The 22,951-nt window shown below is 50.4% G+C and overlaps 1 protein-coding gene across 2 annotated transcripts in view; it reads left to right on the top strand.

The window, feature by feature from the left end:
• Positions 1 to 1,875: 1,875 nt before the first annotated feature.
• Positions 1,876 to 22,951, top strand: part of LOC120407082 (shootin-1-like) — a 36,663-nt gene continuing 15,587 nt past the window's right edge. For both annotated transcript variants that reach the window (XR_005599781.1, XM_039542423.1), the window contains exons 1-7: positions 1,876 to 1,985; positions 9,451 to 9,500; positions 13,208 to 13,268; positions 15,595 to 15,689; positions 16,924 to 17,080; positions 20,818 to 20,915; positions 22,136 to 22,217. Coding sequence is in view for 1 of the 2 variants with exons in the window: in XM_039542423.1 (XP_039398357.1) it covers positions 1,949 to 1,985; positions 9,451 to 9,500; positions 13,208 to 13,268; positions 15,595 to 15,689; positions 16,924 to 17,080; positions 20,818 to 20,915; positions 22,136 to 22,217 (580 nt within the window). In the remaining variant the exon portion in view is untranslated. The remainder of the gene's footprint in view (positions 1,986 to 9,450; positions 9,501 to 13,207; positions 13,269 to 15,594; positions 15,690 to 16,923; positions 17,081 to 20,817; positions 20,916 to 22,135; positions 22,218 to 22,951) is intronic.

The following is a 22,951-nucleotide window of genomic DNA, read 5'->3' as shown; positions in this document are numbered from 1 at the left end:
TTGTCAGCCCTGGACTGTCCTTGTGTCTGTGCAGCGCCTGGCGTAACGGGGTCCCGATCTCGGCTGGAGCCTCCAGGTGCTACCGAACTATAAAGAATACGATAAAGCCTGCCAGGGGCTGCTGTAGCTGTTGCATGGGTTAAACAAAACTGTAGCCACTCACTGGAATGTGAATTGTCAGACGGATGGACGATACCTTCGGTGAGTAAGAGAAACCCTAATGGCTTCTAAACTCTCCTAGGGATTGCCAGACTGGCTCAGCCCCAGACGCTGCGGAGGAAGGTGTAAGAACCACGCAGCAGTGGATGTGGGATAATCTGACCCCACGGAGGGCTCATCCTGTTCTGTAATAATCAGATATTGGCTTAAGCCCTGAAGCAGGATGTTTCATATCTCTACCATTATTTTAGTCAGCATTAACTATTCTACCTCTGGATGGTCTTGTTATCCATAGAAATGTCTAGTCTTCCTTTGAACTTTGTTAATTCCTTGGCCGCAACATCATCATGTGGCAGGGGGTTCTACGGGCTAATTACTCACTGTGTGAAAAACTTCTATCTGTTTTCAACTGCATTGTGTGTTCCCCCTCCAACCCCCTGTATCTCTGAAACTCCTTGCTTGAAAAAACACAGACTATCCTCCAAAGCTGTCCTCTTGCGGGAGATGCCCAAAGAGACAAGTCAAGAGGAAACAGGTATTTTAGAAGAAGTTAGAAGTACGGGGGAGGGGAGAGGTGATGATGGCGCTGGCAGCATAATGGACAGCTGGTTCAAATCTCCGTGCTGAGCTTCCTGGGGAGATTGCACAGTGAAACGGCAGGAAAAAAGGCCCGTGCAACGATGGGCTGCCTCCACAGGGCATCCCATCATGGGCAAGGGAGGGAATACAGCTCTGCTGCCTGGAATATTCTTCTGGACACCTCCTCCCCAAAAGGCATTCAGAGAAGGGCCACAAAAATGGCCAGGGATCAGCTCACAAGGCAAGACCTGGATCTGCTCAGCGTGGCTCAGGGAGGGGACGTAACCGCTGTGTACAGGTATCTGAAATGTGTAAAGCCCCTGGAGGGGAACAGGTGACCTGGGCTGGCACCGAGCGGGATCATGAGGAGCACTGAGGTGGGAGTAAGGAAGATTCATGTAGATTGGGCAAAACTTCAGAGGAAGTATCGTGGGCAATGACGTGGCGCTGGCTGTGCGAGGGGCTGGCTAAGGGACTCACTCGGATGAGGCCTGATTCATTCTTGTGATCACTTATGATTTGTTGTCCCCATTTGGTATTGGTGTAAAACAGGATCAGATCAGATTGGTGGGGCCCGGGTCTCATTTACACAAAGGCCCCGTCCCGATGCTCTGGCAGATTAAAGGGGCCGTCGAGCAGGTGTGTTCACTTTAAAGCCACTTCAAGGCTAGCAGTGTAAACGGTCTAGGGGCTTGTCTGCGCCATTGACCGGAGTAGCTATTGCAGGGTAAATTATTCCACACTAGCGACGCTGGCATAGCTCCTGGGGTGGGTGCTCTGCTCTCACTTTGGACTAGCGAGCCGTTTACATTCACTCCCTGCCTTCCGCTGGAATAGCTTCCCCCTGCAGACGAGGCCTTAGTGTAAAACAGATTCTCTCCCACAGTATTTTGTGCCCCCTTTGCACCAGTGCCCATGAGATCACAAGGTTCAGGGCTCCTTTAGACCCTCATCATTCCTGCAAGTTGCTGGTGAAACAGCCCTGTCATGTCACAGCAGCTGAGTCCCTGCACTGATATAATTGCTACCGGTTGCATGCACCACTGCAGCTGCTGGTTCACAGGAAGAGGGAAGGTTTCGGTTCCCCCTGTGGCTGAGGAATGGAATACGCCCAGCCTCCCGGGCAGATGGGGAAGGAGAGGAGTCGACTCACATCAGAGGCAACAGGCAGCACCAGCGTGGAGACACGGCTCAGTCAGCTCGGATCAGAATGGATTGTGCCGACAACAGCATTAGCCAACTGCCAGGTAAGGGCCCCCCGCCTCTGAGTGCATGTGAGAACATGAGCTGCGAACCGCTGAGCAGGTTTTTAGAAAAGGATCAGAGTATTTGTTAATGAGAATACACATGTGCAGTTGCACTTGCAAGTTACAAGGGTGATCCCATGCTCTGGGGCATCAGCTGATCATCAGCTGAGTCAAGGAGAAAGGTCTCCGCTGTGTGCCGCACAATGAGCGGTCTACTGGAAATGTCTCTCTTCCTACGAGACATCTGGCATTGGCCCCTGGCAGATTGGGCTGGCTAGTGGTCTGGTCCAGTGTGGGAGCTGCTGGTTGTATGGGGATCTTAACCCCACTGCAGTCTCATTGATGTCAGGTGAAGGGGTGAGGCTGGAGGAGTCTGACCTGTCCATCTAGGTCTATCTGCTTTGCTAAAGTAACCACACCTGTAGAATCCAGATAATAAGGACAAATGCAAAGTCCTCCACTTCGGAAGGAACAATGAGTTGCACACATACAAACTGGGCAATGACTGCCTAGGAAGGAGCACGGCAGAGAGGGATCTGGGGGTCATAGTGAATCACAAGCTAAATATGAGTCAACAGTGTAACACGGTTGCAAAAAAAGCAAACATTCTGGGCTGTGTTAGCAGGAGTGTTGTCAGCAAGGCATGAGAAGTAATTCTTCCGCTCTGCTCTGCCGTGCATAAGTCTCAACCGGAGTGTTGTGTCCAGTTCTGGACTTTCTCCACATCTTTCCTGAAAAGAGCAACAAAAATGAGGGAAGATTGGAAAAACTGGGTTTGTTTAGTGTGGAGAAGAGATGACTGAAAGGGGACATGATAACAGTTTTCAAGTACATAAAAGGTTGTTACAAGGAGGAGGGTGATAAATTGTTCTTCTTAACCTCTGAGGATTGGACAAGAAGCAATGGGCTTAAAGTGCAGCAAGGGAGGTTTAGGTTGGACATTAGGAAAAACTTCCTAACTGTCAGGGTGGTTAAGCACTGGAATAAATTGCCATGGGAGGTTGTGGAATCTCCATCACTAGAGATGTTTAAGAGCGGGTTGGACGAACATCTGTCAGGGATGGTCTAGATAACATGATGCTGCGGCATTTCGGCAGGTGCTCTCCCGGGGGCCAGGATGCGGGTGCATTAAAATGCCCCCATGGGCACCATGGCGCCCGCAGGCACTGCGTTGGGGACCCCTGGTATTGATAATACTTAGTCCTGCTATGAGTGTAGGGGACTGGACTAGACAACCTCTCAAGGTCCCTTCCAGTCCTATGATTTTATGATTCTATAATTAATACTTTGCGGGGCTCCAATATGCAGGGTTTTGGTGATGTGTGGGGGTCGTGGAGGGTGTTAGCCCAAGGTAGGCAAAAACCCTGCAATCCCAATGCAAAGTGCAGGGGTGACCACATGAAATATACCAGTCGTGAGACCCACTATGCATAATAATGGGAGCCACTTAAATTAACCACTAGCTACTTCCCTATGTGACTAGATGGTGTGGGGCTTAACCCAAATCGCAGCCAAGCAGTGAGGCACAGCAGGGTAAGCATGAGGTATTAGCCAGAATCACTGTCAGGACTCAACCTGTAGGCTCCAGCAAGCATGATACTAATTGAGTCTCATTAACACGAAGGAATGGAGTACCTTTAAACACACCTCCATGCCCATGCAACCTAGATGGAGCTACTATAAGGTGGATGCAAAACTGGTTGGAAAAACCATTCCCAGAGAATAGTTATCCATGGTTCACAGTCATGCTGGAAGGGCATAATGAGTGGGGTCCCACAGGGATCGGTTCTGGGTCCGGTTCTGTTCAATATGTTCATCAATGATTTAGATAATGGCATAGAGAGGACACTTATAAAGTTTGCAGACAATACCAAGCTGGGAGGGTTTGCAAGTGCTTTGGAGGATAGGATTAAATTCAAAATGATCTGGACAAACTGGAGAAATGGTCTGAAGTAAATAGGATGAAATTCAATAAGGACAAATGCAAAGTCCTCCACTTAGGAAGGAACAGTCAGTTGCACACATACAAACTGGGCAATGACTGCCTAGGAAGGAGCACTGAGGAAAGGGATCTGGGGGTCATAGTGGATCACAAGCTAAATATGAGTCAACAGGGTATCGCTGTTGCAAAAAAAGCAAACATCATTCCGGGATGTATTAGCAGGAGTGTTATAAGCAAGACACGAGAAGTAATTCTTCCACTCTACTCTGCGCTGATACGGCCTCAACTGGAGTATTGTGTCCAGTTCTGGGTGCCACATTTCAGGAAAGATGTGGACAAACTGGAGAAAGTCCAGAGAAGAGCCACAAAAATGATGAAAGGTCTAGAAAACACAACCTATGAGGGAAGATTTTAAAAATTGGGTTTGTTTATTCTGGAAAAAAGACTGAGAGGGGACATGATAACAGTTTTTGAGTACATAAAAGGTTGTTACAAGGAGGAGGGAGAACTTTTTTTTTTCTTAACCTCTTAGGCTAGGACAAGAAGCAGTGGGCTTAAATTGCAGCAAGGGAGGTTTAGGTTGGACATTAGGAAAAACTTCCTAACTGTCAGGGTATTCAAGCACTGGAATAAATTGCCCAGGGAGGTTGTAGAATCTCCATCAGTGGAGATTTTTAAGAGCAGGTTAGACAAACACCAGTTAGGAATGGTCTAGATCAGTGGTTCCCAAACTTGTTTACCTGCCGCGTCCGCAGGTTCGGCCGATCGCGGCTCCCAGTGGCCACGGTTTGCTGCTCCAGGCCAATGGGAGCTGCTGGAAGCTGCGTGGGCCAAGGGACGTACCGCAGCCACTGGGAATCGCGATTGGCCGAACCTACAGACACGGAAGGTAACCAAACTGGCCCGGCACGCCAGGGGCTTTCCCTGCACAAGCGGCGGAACAAGTTTGGGACCCACTGCTCTAGATAATACTTTGTTCTGCCATCAGTGGAGGGGACTGGACTAGATGACCTCTCAAGGTCCCTTCCAGTTCTATGATTCTATGTTATACAACTGTAATGACCTTGCTGGTGTTTGCATACCACTGCCCTCTGCAGGATGGAAGCTGAACTGCTTCACTGTGTGTCATGGGCCCTATACTGCTAGTAACTAATGGAGATTACCATTTTGCCCAGGTAGTGGGGGGCTTGGCGGATCAGAGCTCTGTCTCTGCTCTTGCTCTGAAGTTTGGCCTGGCTGTGGTATGGAGCCACATGGCAGCCCTGAACGGCCCCGGGTTTGTTACCCTATAGTCTGAATAGGAGGGCACTGGGAATCCAGCATATCCGGGCTGCCCAGTAATGTTCTGAAAGCTGCTTTCCAATTTTTCAGTAACCTTTTTGAAGTGTAGATAACCAGAATGGGACACAGTGTCCCAGTAACAGTCCCACTAATGCCATATACCAAGGCAATGCCACCTCCCTACTCCTACTTGATATTCCTCTGCTTATGCATCCAATGGTCATGTCCTCCCTCTTAGCTACTGCATGGCACGGGGAGTCCATGTTCCACTGGTCATCTGCCGCGGCCCCTAAGTCCTTTTCAGAATCACTGCAGTCCAGGATATAGTCCCTCGTCCTGTAAATGGGACCCACATTCTTTGCTCCTTCACATATGGCCTGGGTAGGCAGTAGCGGCCTATGAATTGCAGCACTTTTCACCTACGCCAGGATGGGTCAGAGTCACTGGGTCTGCTCTTTCTCATAGAGTGGGGGAGAGTGTTTCTTTGATGGGGAGTTCACCCCAGAATTCTATCCCTGGGGGCCCCGGCTACTGCGGTCCCCATTCCAAACCCCACCACCGGCACCCCCAGCTTCCTGCATCGCATCAATCAGAGACGTTAAGAGATGGACAAGTCACGCGTGGTCTGTCTCCCCCGGATACTCCTCCAGCCCATGTCGGAGAGATAGCTCAGTGGTTTGAGCATTGGCCTGCTAAACCCAGGCTTGTGAGCTCAATCCTTGAGGGGGCCATTTAGGGAACTGGGGTAAAAATCTGTCTGGGGATTGGTCCTGCTCTGAGCAGGGGGTTGGACTAGATGACCTTCTTAGGTCCCTTCCAACCCTAATCTTCTGTGATTCTATGGATTGTTCCTTGCTAAACCCAGATAATACCGTACATGGAGCCTTCTTTCCTGGGCTCCCAGCTGCTTCCATTGGCCAGCATGGCTCCCAGGGCTTCACTTCCTTGCACGCCTCTTTGAGCACTGCGGTCAAATCCTTGCAATGAGGAAAGGTGGTGGAGGGAGCTAGGGTGGCTTCCCTCTGGACCTGAGGTCAGACCAGCACCAGGGAGGGAGGCAGATGCAGGTGCTGGCTGCTCCCTTCAGACCCTGCTGCTGAGCCAGGGGAGGCCCTGGACCAGGAGAAACCTGACCTGGAGGAAGGACTGGGGCTACCAGGGCTGCCCGCCACCGAGTACCTGGAGGAGCCTGAGGTGGAGGGGGTGCTGGAGCTGCCAGCAGCCGAGTACCCGGAGGAGCTGGAGGAGCCTGAGGCAGAGATGGGAGGAACTGGAAGGACTGGAGAACAGAACTGCCCAGTGCAATGAGTCTATTTGGTCAGCCTGTTGCAGAGGGACCCCGCTGACCCGGTGGCAGGACCCTCGCCCCGCCACTGTCCGGGCCCGGGGCTGGAATGCAGTGGAGTTGGGTGGGCCTGCGTTCCCCTACCCCGGCCAACCCACCTCGGGTAGCAAAATCCCGGTAGCGCTATAGACTCTTGCCAGCACTCCCCTGCCTAAGGGCCGCATAGACCTTTGCCGGTGTCCCTCCCTCCGCTAATTCCCTAGTGACAGACGGCCTGACGCAGGCTGGCGAGCAGGACAGTAGCTACCCACCACCCCCTAGGGCTCGTGGGGCCAACTGACACGGGTCACAGGTGGGTAAAGTGATGCAAAGCGATCAGCACCGCCAGCCCCAACCACGCCACAGTCCTGAGTCAGGCCCCTAAAAACTCATGAGATTGGCTTGGCAAGCTGTCGTGCGTGGGCTCAGGCGGCGTGAGGACCAGCCTCTGGGCAGGCTGCTAAGAAGCAGGGAACAAACCCCAAATTGGCTGAGAGTTTTATACTTAGATTTCACTAACCAATTATCAAGTGTAAACTTCTCAGATGCTATAACAGCCTGAATATGGAGTCACAGACAGTCCCTTTGGGTGCTCTGATCTCTTTTGCCACCCAGGTGAGCTGCCTTTGTGACAGATAGTCCCTTACACCAAAGATCACAACAATATCCAGGTTACTCCCACTCCCAAAGGACCAGTCACTTACCCCAGATCAGTTGCACCTTAGATCTGACAACGCTTGTAGCCAATCCTACAATAAACTGTCTAAATAAGTATCAGAGGGGTAGTCGTGTTAGTCTGGATCTGTAAAAGGAGCAAAGAGTCCTGTGGCACCTTATAGGCTAACAGACGTATTGGAGCATGAGCTTTCATGTACCCAGAAGCCTCCTACTGCAAGACAAGCAAGAAAGAAACCAACAGAACTCCAGTGGCCATCACATACAGTCCCCAGCTAAAACCCCTCCAATGCATCATCAGGGATCTACAACCCATCCTGGACAATGATCCCTCACTTTCACAGGCCTTGGAAGGCAGGCCAGTCCTCGCCCCAGACAACCCGCCAACCTGAAGCATATTCTCACCAGTAACTACACACCGCACCATAGTAACTCTAACTGAGGAACCAATCCATGCAACAAACCTCGATGCCAACTCTGCTCACATATCTACACCAGCGAAACCATCACAGGACCTAACCAGATCAGCCACACCATCACCGGTTCATTCACCTGCATGTCCACCAATGTAATATACGCCATCATATGCCAGCAATGCCCCTCTGCTATGTACATTGGCCAAACTGGACAGTCCCTACGGAAAAGGATAAATGGACACAAATCAGATATCAGGAATGGCAATATATAAAAACCTGTAGGAGACACTTCAATCTCTCTGGACACACAATAGCAGATTTAAAGGTAGCCATCCTGCAGCAAAAAAACTTCAGGACCAGACTTGAAAGAGAAACTGCTGAGCTTCAGTTCATCTGCAAATTTGACAACATCAGCTCACGATTAAACAAAGACTGAATGGCTAGCCAACTACAAAAGCAGTTTCTCCTCCCTTGGTGTTCACACCTCAACTACTAGAAGAGGGCCTCATCCTCCCTGACTGAACTAACAACCTCGTTATCTCCAGACTGATTCTTGCCTGCATATTTATACCTGCCTCTGGAAATTTCCACTACATGCATCCGACGAAGTGGGTATTCACCAATGAAAGCTCATGCTCCAATACGTCTGTTAGTCTATAAGGTGCCACAGGACTCTTTGCTGCTGTCTAAAGATTAGTTAAGTAGGAAAAGGAAATTAGAGTTATTTACAAGGTTAAAGCAGGTAAACACAGATACACACATGAGTTCCGATCTTAAGTTTCAAAAAGTCATAGAAGTTTATATAATAAGCAAGCTCTGTGTGTCTTTTAGGGCTAAACCAGGCCAAGAACTGGGGAGCTTTTGCTTATGCTTAGTAATCCTTGCCCCTCAGAGTCCAAGCAGCATGAAAGATACAGTTCCTCCTTGTCAGGGCTTTTTATTCCTTCCCCACTTCTGCTTACAGCTACAAATTCAGCTGTTGGGAGGAATTCACTCGCATGTCTCCTCTCCGTGGGGTGGAGAGCAAACAACAAAGTCTTTTGTCCCCTGATGTTCCACAATAGCTCGTCTGGTGTTGATGGGCCTCCTTTGAGGGACAGGAGACAACACCTCCTGTTGGCCCCTAGTATTTCATGCTCGTTAATGCTCCTCTCCCATCTGGTGATTCGTAGTTACAGAGCAAACACTTAAATGTCACCTTATCACATGGGCTACGGGTATTGTAAATGAGATTAACGCAGGCAGTAATTTACAAGCAGTCCATAAAGTCTGTATACCAAACACATTCTTATCATTCCAATCCCTATCTGAACAACACTAACACACAGCTGAGCCAGATTGGTTTCCAGCTACGTCAGTGTTCAGGTGAGACCTAGGGTTCTTGGCATGACATGGCTTAAAAATCAAGAGACGTTTTTAAAAAACAATGAACAGTGGATTCTCACATCCTCACATGACTCCAGGAGCTGGGGCTTGAAGGAGAATACTAATTCACATGAGACTTGTGGTACAATCGCAGGAGTTGGCAATACTGTGGTATAAATGCATAAAGCTACCAGTGGTGGCTGCTTTTCTGGAGCAGATGACTTAGTCCCAGGAAATGGCCCTAAAAGGCACAAGGCACTCTCGACTCCCATAGATGTTGGAGTATTTGAGGGTGCTGGGTCCCTCCCGGGGGGTTGGAACACACATGGGGACCCTTCAGCTGAAGGCACTGCAGGCATTTAAGTGTGATGACCCACAGCTTGAATGCTGAGCGCTCCTGCAAAGGTTTCATGCTTCTTGCTGACCGTGGTAACTTCCTGCTCTGCTTTCTGTTCCCTGCAGCCATACCGGAGTCTGACAGCGAGTCCTCTGAGGATGAAGAAGTGGCTACGGTACAGAGTTGTTTTCTGTTTTGTTTTTATTCCTCAAGCAGGGATTTTCCTACACCCCCCCTGAATTTCCCCAACACACCCCCCCACCCCCACAGTTTTGTGAACTAGTTACATGCAGTGTTGCCAATTTAGTGATTGTTTGGACATTTGAATTATAATTGAAACATTAATACACACTTTAAAAGCATATAAAGTGTATGATAAAATACGTGTATCTAAAAAAGTATAATAGATTTGAAAAGTATGAACATGGACTAGCTTCCGTATACAGCTGTTGTTTTTTATGACAATGTCAGTGCATCCATTTCGGTGATGTTGGCCAACCTAATAATTTCAAATGACGATTTGTAAGCAAAGTCTAAGTGAGCTCTCCCTGACAGCTAGTGATGAGCTGGGGGGAAAGGCTTCAGGACCAGATTGTATTTACATTCACACCTAATCTACCTAGGGATCCAGCACACAGAGCTGTGTTGCCCAAGTGATAGATTTTGGCTGGGGCTGGGTTACAAATCACTTGAATGCGGGGGGTAATGAAATGTTGTTATTCTTATTGTATGAGTAAAGGGCAGTAGAGCTGTACTTAGCCTGTGCTGATTGAGGGCATCAAGAGAGGGTGGGGACAGGTGTTTTGCTTGATGGTCTGCCTGAGTCACAAGTACTATTTGACCTGCCCCTCTCCACTGTTTAAGCACAGAGCTGATTAGGCTCCATAGAGAGTCTTTTCTTCTGTTAAGTGACCACTACACTGAAATCACTGATAATCAGGTCTAAGTGCTTAGACCTGCTGTGGGACAGTGTTCCTGTGGAAGAGACGGCCCAGTCTGCATTAGCAGCGAGGTTCCTCCACTGAGAGCTCAGCTGAAATCAGTGAGAGCTAGTTGGAACCTCAAGAGACCAACTAGCAAAGGTCACAGTGGCAGGTGGCAGCAGAAGGTGACGGCGCAGGGCCATTGGCAACAAAGCGATGGAGTGAACGGTGGCACAATGAACAACAGTGGCCAGAGCAACAGTGAGCAGCTGGAGGAACGAGCAAGGTGCCTTCTTGTCCCCCACCTGGGAGATGAACTCATGTGAAAGCACCTCTGAACTCTGAGTCTCCACTGACCAAGGACAGCACCGGTGAGTGTTAATAGGCTGTTAAGAATGCTGGAGACACAACACAGTTCATGCGAACAAACATGGCTGTGGCATCATACTTTCTATTTATGCAAGAGATACCACACACTACAAACTGAAGGCCAATGTTAAGTGCATTGTCACTTGTTCATCCTGAAGTTGAACACTGGTTCTGAACAAGAAAAGCAAATGCTCACTATCTTTCTGCAAGAAACTCAACTGACTTGCTAGAAGCATGCGGTGCAACAGTGAAAGACACAACAGTTGAAAAAGTGAAGAACTCTTTCACCACATTAAAAAAATTTGCATATATGGCTGATGAATGCACCGATACAAATGGGCATCAAGTGTTAAGTCATTGTGTATGTTATCTTGATGTCAGTGGTAGGCCAGTAGATGCATTTCTAGATGTTCAGGTGATAGAAGACACATCGGCTGCATCTGTGAAAACACACATCTTAGAGTTAAATGCTTGTCACCTGGACCCCAAACAGATGGCTGCTTGTGCATTTGATGGAGCTGTAAACTTCTCTGGAAGACATGGTGGAGTACAAGCTTTGCTCGGAGAAAAGTGTAAGTCTAATCTCTCCTATACACACTACAGAGGCCATCTACTCTAACTAGCACTAGTACGAGCTGCAGAATCTTCAAAAGATATTTAAAAAGCTATAAAATTAATGTCTTCATTATGTTCTTTTTTCAGCAAGAGTCCAAAAAGACTGAATATCTTGGAAAATATAGAAGATACACTGGGACTGAAGTTCAAATTAGTCCAACCTGGGAAAACCCTCTGGTTTTCTCATGAGCAATCCCTGGTTGTTGTCTTAAAATTACTCCAGCTGTTATTACTGGCTTTGGAAAGCATCTACCAAGATGGGATGGATCTAAGTAGTGAGGCTGGTGGATTACTTTTGCTACTACATTCAGAGAAGACTATTGCCATTCTCTCTCTCGTAAGTCAACTGTTGAAACCACTTGGGTCATTAAACAATGTCATCCAGGCATCTGCTTCAACAATAGAAGAGTCTTTGTCCAGCAATAGAAGCTACATTTGGATCAATCAGAGAGCTATCCATTGAAAAAGTACTGGAAGAAGCAAAGACTTCAGGCCAGAAGTTGACTAATGAAGGCATTTATATTGAATCCTTAAGTGAAGAGGACAAGAAGTGTTTGTTAAGACAACTGAAAAAGTACACAGCCTTGATTCTTAAAAATCTACAAGAGCGACTTCTAGATTCTACTCAACCTCTGCATAGCTTTTACAGATGCCTGTCCTATAAAACACCAACAGTTGAGTGGAGTGAGGCACTACCAGCAATAGGGCTGCCATGTGTTCAGGACAGAATAGAGAATTTGAACACAGAGTGGACTATCATACAATGAATGAATGAAGATTTGACTTCAACTTCTTTTTTATCAACACTAGTGTCTCGATGCGAGCTTTATGCTATGTTTCCTGGGATGAAAGAAGTAGGAATTCATCTCTTGCTACTCCCAGTCACAACAGCTACAGCTGAGCGTTCTTTTACCTCATTGAATAGAATTTTGTGTTCTGAAAGAAGTCGTCTTCTGCTTGAGCATAACAATTGAAGGAATGGAAGTACCGGACACACGAGAAGCCACCAAAGATGAACGCATTGCATTCAAGGAGTTCATTAACAGAGTTGTGCAAAATTATGAGAAGAAACCAAGAAGGATGTAGATGTCGTGCTTCATAGAAGGCTTGAGTAGCCACCTTTAATTTGTGTGATAATTTTAAAACATGAGTTAAATCTAATAAAATGGTCATGAAACATTTTTCAGTTTTTACTATGGTGCCATACATCCCACCTTCACCCTCACGGTCTCATCCCTCATCGGCCCTGACCCCCTCCTGTAAATTCAAACACACACACACCCTAATTTCAGTTCCTGGGGAAAGCACTGTCCCCAAATCCACACGTTGGGCAGAGTTCACAAAGTGCTGGGCAGAGTGTCATCAGCCCCTGCCTTTGCGTTGCATGGCGGAATGCAGGGGAAGTCTCTTGCTGGGTGTTTGTACGGAGTCTGGCACGAAGGGCATAATCTCTCTGGGCATAATCATTCTTAAATGGAGAGACTTATTATTTCAGCAGAGTCTCCATCTTCCCCAGAGGCCCCCCTTCCACTCAAAGCCCTCCACCGGTGCAAATGTATCAGGACCAAAATAACTAACCCAGCCTGGCCCAGAGACGGTAGAGCCCAGGGGACTGATTATGGGGCAATAGTCCCTCTCTCATGGCCCTGTGCCATGGGGGGCATTGGACGAAACACAAAACCAACGTTCTGATCAGTCATGGTCAGTGAAAATGACTTAACTCCAGAGCAGCAGGTAGCCCACTAGTCTTGACCAAATCCTAACTCGGGTGACTACGTTTCCTTCCTCAAAGCCCCTGCAGTTTGAATACAGGATCCTTTGCTTCCTGTCCCAAACTGTAGCCTGGTGTTAAACAAAGGTGCCATACACCACCCCAGAGGTGGCTGCTTCTGAGTGGTGGGTGAAGTGCTTTGGAATCCTTTGGGACAAAAGGTGCTGTGTAAATGAAGTGTTGTCTCCTTGCTTCTGCCTGCAGCATGAGGCCTTCCTCCAGGAGAGGGATGAAGCTAAAGAGAAGCTGTCTGAGTTTGAGCAAGGTGAGTCCTGTTCCTTGGCCTCCCTCTTCTTCCTCTCGTTTCCCCCCAAAATTCCCAGGAGAGAGACACGGACATTTAGGAGGTGTGTAGTCTCCAGGGTCATTAAAGATCGCGGGATATGGAGGCTGGGAAGTAGATAGCGGGGCCTGGTCTCCCAAAGCTAACCTCCCGCCTGTGCAGGCAATAGGGCAGCATGCTGGGAGCCAGGAGACGTGGGTTCTCTCCCTAGCTCTGCCACTGACCAGCTGGGTGCCTTTAGACAAGTCACATCCCCTGCCTGTGCTACATATCTGTACTGCACCCAGCACAACAGGGCTCTGAACCCAGTCAGGGCCTCTGGTGCTACTGTACCATGGTCAGAGTACTGGTTAAGCCAGGGCATGGGAGATTCTAACCCCCATGTTGTCCAGACCTGTTCCTCTCATCCGGCAGCCTGGGATGAGCAAAATCCTGGTTTGGTGAATCCATTTTTTCTGCCTACCAGACAAGCTGTGGATTAAAGCCACGGGGTGCACTTACTGCCCAGTGCATCCGACCTGAGGATGGCCATGAAATCTGGCCTCCTGCCTGCAGTTCCTTGTGACCACCGGGGGACACCTGGGAAAACAGGCTGTTTGCCTGGCTGGCTGAGCCTTTTCACTCCTCCTGCAGCTCAGTATCATGACTCATGTTTATTACAGCAGTGCCACCGGGCCAACCATGAGGAGGGCCCCTTTGTGCCAGGCACTGCACAAACACCCTGATGTGAAGGGCCCTTCCCCATAGAGCTGGCAGTCCCAGGGTATGTCTACACCAGTGCTGGAGCTGTAATTTCCAACTCAGGCAGACATATGGGCACCAGCTTTGTTCAAGCTCGTATGCTAAAAATAGCAGCCGAACGAGCAGAGGGACACACGAGCCCAGGGCCGGCTCCAGACACCAGCCGAGCCAGAGCCAGAGCCCTGCACGAGCCGCCTAAGTACAAATCTAGGGTTTCAGATGGGATCATACTTGGGTGGCTAACCCGTCCCGCCACTCACGCCATCCCATCCACGTGGCTATTTTTAGCACTCTGACTCAGTCAGAGCTAGCCTGGGTATGTCTGCTCAAGCTGAAGAGGACACCCCTGGCTTCAGTGTGTAGCCATGTGTTAATAGACCAGACAGATAGCTTCCTCCCACCCTGCCCTTTGGGAGCAATGCACGGCCCACTCTGTGCACTGTGCGGCTACAGAATCGGGGGCCCTCCTGCATCACAGGGAGGGCAGGGGCCCAACAGCTGAGCTGCGAACACGTGCCCCGTGGTTGCACAGACAAGCGACCCTGTAGTGCTAGGAGCAGGAGTGCGTTCTAGTCGGGTTCCCTTCCCAGATAGGTGGGACCTGTGCTGCTCCATCACCCCCCTTCGCTACCCTGGGATGGTGCGTTGCACAATACTGAGTGTCCCCAGTGGCTTTCCAACCTCGCCCACCTTTGCTCTGATCTCCCGCACCCTCTTCTTGAATAACCACGAGCTGCAGACGGGTCCTCGCCTGGGCAGCTGGGGGAGAGCTCAGCCCAGCCCCCAGCTCCTCTTCGCAGGAGCGTATTAGGGTGACCAGACGTCCCAATAAAATCGAGACCATCCCGATATTTAGGTGTTTTTCACATGACGCACAGTCAGCCTGTGGAACCCTTTGCCAGAGGATGTTGTGAAGGACAAAACTATAACAGGGTTCAAAAACAAACTAGATAAGTTCATGGAGGACAGGTCCATCAATGGCTATTAGCCAGGATGGGCAGGGATGGTGTCCCTAACCTGTTTGCCAGAAGCTGGGGATGGGCAACGGGATGGATCACTTGATGATTCCCTGTTCTGTTCATTCCCTCTGGGGCACCTGGCACTGGCCACTGTTGGCAGACAGGAGACTGGGCTAGATGGACCTTTGGTTTGCCCTACTCTGGCCGTTCTTATGAGTTTATCTGGAGCTCAGCAGACCCCTTAGCCCAGCTTTTTCAATGTGAACAATCTAGTTTGACCCAGGCTCTGGGTCGCCAACTTTTGCTGACTTACATAAAATTGTTTACAAGGCAGAGCGGGACTTGTGTGCTGGGCCCTGGCACTGGCCACTGTCGGAAGACAGGATACTGGGCTAGATGGACCTTTGGTCTGACCCAGTATGGCCAGTTCTTATGTTTTTAGTACTGGGAAAATTCCATGAATGAGTGTGGGGCTGTAGCGATGGGGGCTAGAGCCAGAGCCCCGGAGGCAGGTTGTGTGGAGGGAGCGCTCTGTTAAGAGCCCTGTGTTGAAGGTGGAGCGGGGTGCTTGAATCCTGCCTCTGCCAGCTTCCCCTTCTCATTCGCAGCTTCGCAGAGGCTGCTGGCGGAGCTCTCGGCGCTGGAGGTGGAGTATGAAATTGAAATTTCGTGTCGCAAACAAGCCGAAGTCTACGCAGCCCAGGTAAGGCCCAGGGAGCTGCGAGGGCAGCGTTAGCCAGCTGCCAGTCCTTGCTCCCCAGCACGGGGCCAAAGCAGGCAGGGGAGGGGAAGCACCCCTCAGCAGCAGTCACACCGCTCCTCAAAGTGACCCCTGCCTGCCTCCCGGGGCTGTCAGACCCAGTGCTAGGGCTACTTGAAAACTGTCCAGCTAACCTGGGCTTTCCACAAGATGAAATGGTTTGAAAAGAGTGGGAAACAGAATCTTTTCGCTGAAAAACCAAGCACCCCCAACATTTATTTGGAAATGTTGCCATGGCACCTCATGGGAGTTGTAGCTCGGGTGCCTCATGTGCTCATTCTTGTCCATAGGCTGGGCTCCTCAGCTGGACTACATCTCCCATGATGCACCATGTCCCGGGACTCCCTGAGAGGGGAGATTATGTTGCATTGGGAGATGTAGTCTAACCAGGGAGCCTGGCTTATAGAGGCAAATGTGAACATGAGGCGCCTGAACTACAGCTCCCATGAGGCACTGTGGCAGATTGCCAAATCTACATATTTTGGTTTGGTTGAGATCTTTCTGGAATTCAAATTTCTGCTGAATAGTTACAATTTTCCAAATTAAAATCCTCACCAAGAAAATGAAATTTTCTTAATTTTCATCAGTTTTCCTTGGGGAAATTTTACAACTAGCTGTACTTTATGATGCAATTATTATCACTGTCTGCAGTGTAAGCAGCATGGGACACCTGGTGAGGGGATAAAGGGAAACAGATGAGAGAAAAATTGTTGGCATTAAAATGCAGCCAGTTCAAAAGTGAGAGGGGGAAATATGTGTCTCGAAATGCACAGTTGGCCTGTGGAACTCATTGCCACAAGAAATTATTGAGGCCAAGAGCTTAGCAGGATTCAGAAAGGGACTGGTCAGCTATGTGGATAAAGAGAACATCCAGAGTTGTCGTCATAATAAACACTAAAAATGTAACCATGGGTTTCAGAACAGGGTTGCATGGTATGAGGAGACAATAACTATAACATGCTAAAAAGAAACTTTCCTTTCCTGTGAAGCAGCTGGCGCTGACCACTGTCAGAGACAGTTTCCTGGGTTAGATGGTCCTTGTTCTGATTCAGTCTGGCCTATGCTCCCATTTCCTCTGGGTGTAAGAGCCGCTCCGGGTTCTATGTCCAGCAGCCTCCCTGCACTCTGCCTCAGTTCAAAGGGCTCTTGTCTGTTCTTCTTGTACCCCGGTGGGTAGGTGAACAGGGAGAACAAAAAGCTGAAGCGGATCAGCGTGGCACTGCTGCCCATGTTGAACCAGCTTCCCGAGGATGTGCTGAGTCTGGCCACTGAAGAAGACTCCCCCTCCGACCCAAGCCGAGATCCAATGTATCCGTACCTGCAGCAGATCAGAGGTGAGTCACGTGCGTCTGCCCCGGGGTCCCGGACCGAGGCTTGGAAACAACCAGAGAAGAGGGTCTCCCCTAGGAATCCATTCCAGGTGCTTACACTGAGCCGGTGCTGGGATGGGGTTTGGGCATTTAGCTAGAGCTGTGGAGCAGAGCGGAAACCTCATGGTTTACCTGACTTTAGACGTAACAGTGAAGACACCTGGAGATCCATGCCTAGGGAGTGGTGTGAGGGGTATTCCAGGACTTAATTAATCTGAATCCAGTTTTTAAACTTGGACGCTAATATAAGGTCTTTCACTTTGCCGTTGAGACACCCAGATGCCTATTCGGAGCCTGTTATTGTTATAATTTATTGCTTGTATTACTGTAGTGCCTAAGACTGTGGCTCTCAACCTTTCCAGACGACTGTCCCCCTTTCAGGAGCCTGATTTGTCTTGTGTACCCCCAAGTTTCACCTCACTTTAAAACGACTTGCTCACAAAATCAGACATAAAAATACTGAAGTGTCCCAGCCACACTAGTACTGAACAATTGCTGACTTTCTCATTTTTACCATCTAGTTATAAAATAAATCAATTGGAATATAAATCTTGTACTTACATGTCAGTGTAACGTATAGAGAGCAGTATAGACAAGTCATTGTCTGTCTGAAATCTTAGTTTGTACTGACTTCGCTGGTGCTTTTGATGTAGCCTGTTGTACAACTAGGCATATCTCTAGATGAGTTGATGTCCCCACTGGGAGAGCTCTGCCTGCCCCCGGGATAGGCACACCCTGGTTGAAAACCACTGGCCGACCTCGGCATGGGCCAGGACCCAGGTGCTGTTGTGTTAGGGGGAGGGGGTCTCAGGCCCGACACAGGATAAGTTAAGGACACCCATGTTCACTCTTACAACAATCAACCCTTCAGTGAGGTTTGGATTCTAGTGTCACGTTATGGCTGGCGACTCCGCCATTCAAATCCTTTTACCCTTTTACTAAAGACACGGAAAGAGAGAGGACAACAGTTAAAGCCCTTGAAACGTAAAGCCTCGCGTAAGACTTTGATTGTAACAATTTCCCTTATTCTCCGTCTAGAGAGGTTTTCATAGGAGGAACATCCGGTTTGACAGGCTTTTCTATGGCACAGACGGGCTGGCCCCATGAAGAGGGAGCAGACCCAGTCCACCTGTGCCTGGTTAACGGCTTTCTAAGGGGACTGGAGATATAAAGGGTCAGGTGGCAGCTGGGAAAGGAGACAGGAAGGAGCAGATGGGGCTGGCAGAAAGGCCACAGAGCAGACTAGCTAGGTGCCTGGCTAGCTGCCAGCGTTCCCCCGGGGAGGAGTGATGGGGAGCAGCCGGGTGGAGAGCTAGGAAAGCTTAAGGCCAAGAGGTCAGCGGAGGGAGATCTGCCTGCTGATGTCCTTGAACCCAGGGCAATAAGGGAATAATCCTGGGTTGGGGAGAACCCAGGAGGGGCTAAGAACATAACCCAGCGTGGGCAGAGCTTGGTTACTTCACGTTTCTGTTAAGTCCTGGGTGGGTGGATGCTGCTTTCTTTGTGCGTTTCATTTGGGCTTTGGGTTTGGGTAGGGGCCATCTGAGAACCCGCTACTCCAGCTGAAGAGGGAGGCGGAAGAAGAGCCCGGCTTTGTATTATGGTGATGGTCTCTAGACTTTGACTTTGGAGGGGTTAGTTGGAAGCATTTGTGTTAATCAACTGGCCTGTAGCAAGGACATGATTGAACTAAAGAGCGAATATGGACTTTGAGGAACTTTATGATGGGGAAACTGAGGAAAGAGAAGGCATAAGAGATGACACATGAAGGATGGAGTGAGAGCAGGAACCTCGTCTACCATCCCAGGAGCTGTTGAGGATTTAGCCAAAGCCGGTGGAGGAGGCGATCTCATCTGATTCGCTCTCTAGCCTGATCTCATCAGGAGGCCTTGCAGGACCAGGATAATGAAAGCCCAGTGGTGTCGTGGTGCATCCTGGGAGATGGTGGCAGTGGAAGCACTGATGATGAACAGTTGAAACACGTCAGATTTCAGCTAGTCACATGTTTCCCCAGCTCAGGGATTGTTCAGCTTGTTGCCATGCCAACCTGTGAGTTTGTCACGCACTGCACAGTCAACCTGTGGAACTTCTTGCCAGAGGATGGTGTGAAGTCCTGTGGGGGAGGGATAGCTCAGTGGTTTGAGCATTGGCCTGCTAAACCCAGGGTTGTGAGTTCAGTCTTTGAGGGGGCCACTTAGGAATCTGGGGCAAAAATCAGTACTTGGGCCTGCTAGTGAAGGCAGGGGGCTGGACTCAATGACCTTTCAGGGTCCCTTCCAGCTCTATGAGATAGGTATAGCTCCATATATTATAACAGGGTTCAAAAAAAGAACTAGATAAGTTCATGGAGAACAGGTCCCTCAATGGCTAGTGGCAGGGATGGTGTCCCTGGCCTCTGTTTGCCAGAAGCTGGGAATGGGCAACGGGCTGGATCACTTGATTCCCTGTTCTGGTCATTCCCTCTGGGGCACCTGGCACTGGCCACTGTTGGAAGACAGGAGACTGGGCTGGATGGGCCTTTGGTTTGACCCACTCTGGCCATTCTTATGAGTTTACCTGGAGCTCAGCAAACCCCTTAGCCCAGCTTTTTCAATGTGAACAATCCAGTTTGACCCAGGTTCTGGATCTCCAGCTTTTGCTGACTTACATACAATTGTTTACGAGGCGGAGCGGGACTTGTGTGCTGGGCCCTGACTCCGGTGGCCCAGTTGCTAAATCAGACTCCATTGGTGCACTTCAAGGAACCAAAGGGTTGAAATTCCAAGGGTAGAGGTGACCGAAAACCACAGCTGGGGATGCGTTTGGGCTAAGGGCATCTGTGCCTGTCTGACCCCAGGTAGGGGGCACTGAATGTGCCAGCCACACAGAGAATGGAGTACAAGGTACCTCGAGAGGCCAGGCTGAAATCCAGCCACAGGCCGGTAGGAGCTGTATGCAGCTGCTGGCTGTTGGTCGCTTATGTGCAATGAGTTGGTGGGTCTCATTCCAGTTCCTGGCAGGCAGTCGGACACATCCCAAAACCCACCCTGGTGCTGGGGCACTGCTTAGAGAGGCTGAGGACAGCCTGGGCCATGGACACTGACTTCCCTGCCTGTCCGAGGCGGGTTTTCTCCAGGTCACCAATGGGTGTTCGTCCATTACCTTCCACCAGGTCCATGGTGGTGCTTCCGTTACCTGCTGGGCATGGCCTGCAGTCGCCAGAGCTGCCAGGATGGCACCTTTCCCCCGGAACACAGAAATGCTTGAAGGAACCTAAGGCCTATCTCCCTACCGGGCACCGTTCATATGCCCCTCTCTCCCCTGACAGCCCTGCCCCCTTAAGCCCTGTGTGGCCCCACACGTCCTCTCCCTTCACAAAGTTCAGAGACGACTGGGACGACTTTGCTTTGGAGGCAGCATGCTCTAGTGGATAAAGCAATGACACGGGTGCTTAGTGAGCTCGGGCAAGTCACCTCCCTGCTCTGTGCCTCAGTTTCCCATCTGTCAAACGGGGAGGGTGCTAGTGACCCAGCTTCCTGAGAGCGGGGGATGAAAAGCTATGGTCTGAAGCACACGCCCTGTCCTAGACAGAGAGCAAGGGCCTGTAGACACAGAGCGGATCTCGCCCTCCACTCAGGCCTGGCTGCCTTAGGCCCAGCGTCTGTTGCACGAAGCAAGGAGGGAAAAGCCGCCTCGTTTTATTTCCCTTCCTCTGGCTCCAGATTTGCAGGAAAAGGTTTCCAGGCTGTTGGGGGAGAAGAAGGAGCTCACCATCCAAGTGCAGGAGCTGCAGAGCCAGATCAGAGAGCTCAGGGACCAGGTACGGTGCTGACGCCGGACCCTCCTTGGCACTCTGCTCGGCCGCGGTGCTCGCTGAGCTTGGCCGCTGCTGCGCTCAGACCACCGCTCCCCTCGCTGACGCCTCTCGTTACCTTGTGCTCCCCTGTCTGTCCCCGCCTGTTGTCTGTAGCCTGACATGCTGATTGTAAGTTCGTGGGGGCAGGGGCTGTCTCTTCGCACTGTGTCTACACGGTGAGGTGCTCAGTGGTACCGTAATCCAAATCAATAATCGGTGCACAGCTGGCAGGCTGAGCTGCTGCATGCTGCTGGCCCCATCGCTATCTGGGGAATGCCCAGGCCTGGCTCCCCTTTCACTCACCCTAGGGTCAGTCCGGTATAGCTCCCCTGAGCTCAACGGGTTTGCACTGGTGTATGTCAGAAAATAAAGGCTGAATTCCTCCCTGGCCTTGGCTCAGAGCCCCAGGGGGCTGGGAGATTCCTCCTTTGTGTGTCCCCAATGCTGGGGCTGCCCAGGGCAACTCCCCTTCACCACAGTATAGAGCAACCTGAGGGCTGCCCTGAATTGCACTCGGCTGCCCATGACCTGTACGGGCCGCTGCTGCATTTGGGAATAGCCAGACTGCAGCAGAGCTCCGGCTCGCCCCTGGGGGTGACGCAGAGCCACCTACGCTGGCTCCATACCTGCTGGGGATCCCCCTCCACCAGGGCTAGTCCCCAGGGGCCAGGTCAAGCTGGCTGAAGGCCCCTTGATGCTGGCAGTTGCTCAGTCTAAGCCACTGGCTTTGGCCAGCACAACCCAGCAGCAGACGCCTTTCACAGTGAGAACTTTTCTCCTAGGGGCTGAGTGATGGCTTCAGTATCACCGCTAACGGCAGAGGGTTTGACACAGACCCTCCCTGAGCCCCAGCCCCATAGAGCCCAGTACGGAGCTCACTCCATGCCACCCTCAGCCTTCAACCTGCCTTAGGAAGCTGGTGCAGTTACAGGCCTTCCCGGTGCCTGACTGTCCTCACAGCTCTTTGGGTGCAGATTCCCTGGACGTCTGAGCCAGGGAGGGATGGGGGAGCCTGCCAGATCCAAAGGCCTCTCTGTGCACAGCCACCTGCCCTCCCCTGGGGTGAACGCTGCCCTCCCGTAGGTGCCGGGGTTGGATCAAGCCCGGGATCTGCTCAAGCCCACGGGCCACTGAGGTCAATGGGGCTGAATTTGGTGCAAATAAACCCCGGGTGTCCCACGCAGGTGGAAGAGGAGCGAGCGGAGAGGCGGTCCCTGCAGGCCGCGATGGACCGGAGTCACAAGGCCCTGAAGAAGTACAAGAGAGGTGAGTCTGCTGCACAGTCGTGGACAGAACTGCTCCAGACTTCTCCGGGGCCGTGTTTTCAGTGAAACACTGGCCTTCCTGCCACACTCACAAGTTTCCCAAACTGTCTTTTTTTTTTTTAAATTTCCCTTTTGTTGTCCAGTGAAACTAACGATTGAAAACTTCAGCCATTTGCGTTTGTTTTTTTCCTTTGTTTTTCAGTTTAGCATTTTTCCTTTTTTCCTCCCCCTTTTCCATGGTGGGGGGGGGCAGGAAAACCAGAGAAACATGAAAAAACATAACCCCCCCACCAAAAAAAGGGGAATCAGAACATTTTCAAAAATGAATATTTTCAGTGCGAGGTTTTCTCAAGGAAAAAAACCCACCTGGGAAGTGGGAGCTGGGCCTTTTGGAAACCGGTGGAATGAAAATCCAGTTCTGAATTTTCGACATGTTTCACGAACATTTGCCCCCATTTTCCAAGCCCAGGGCACCGAGCACGACTTGGGCCAGGTCTATCCCGGCTGATGAAGTTTCCTGTGGCCCTGCTCCCATGTGGGTTTTTTCCTTTCTGCGTCCTGTCCCCTCTGCTTGCTCCTCGCATCCCATTCGCCAGCTGGCTCATTCCCAGAGCTCAGCTGGAACTTGGGGGGCGGAGGGGTGGGATCAGTGGGTTTATTTTGATGAGTACCTAGACATTTAGCTGTTGTGCTCCAAATACCTTCTCCAAAGCACCTGTGTGACTGATCCACACG

This window comes from Mauremys reevesii, linkage group 5 (assembly GCF_016161935.1).
Source record: "Mauremys reevesii isolate NIE-2019 linkage group 5, ASM1616193v1, whole genome shotgun sequence".
Taxonomy (NCBI): Eukaryota; Metazoa; Chordata; order Testudines; family Geoemydidae; genus Mauremys; species Mauremys reevesii.
Note: the sequence above shows the minus strand (reverse complement) of the source record. Positions and strands in the feature narration are given on the sequence as shown.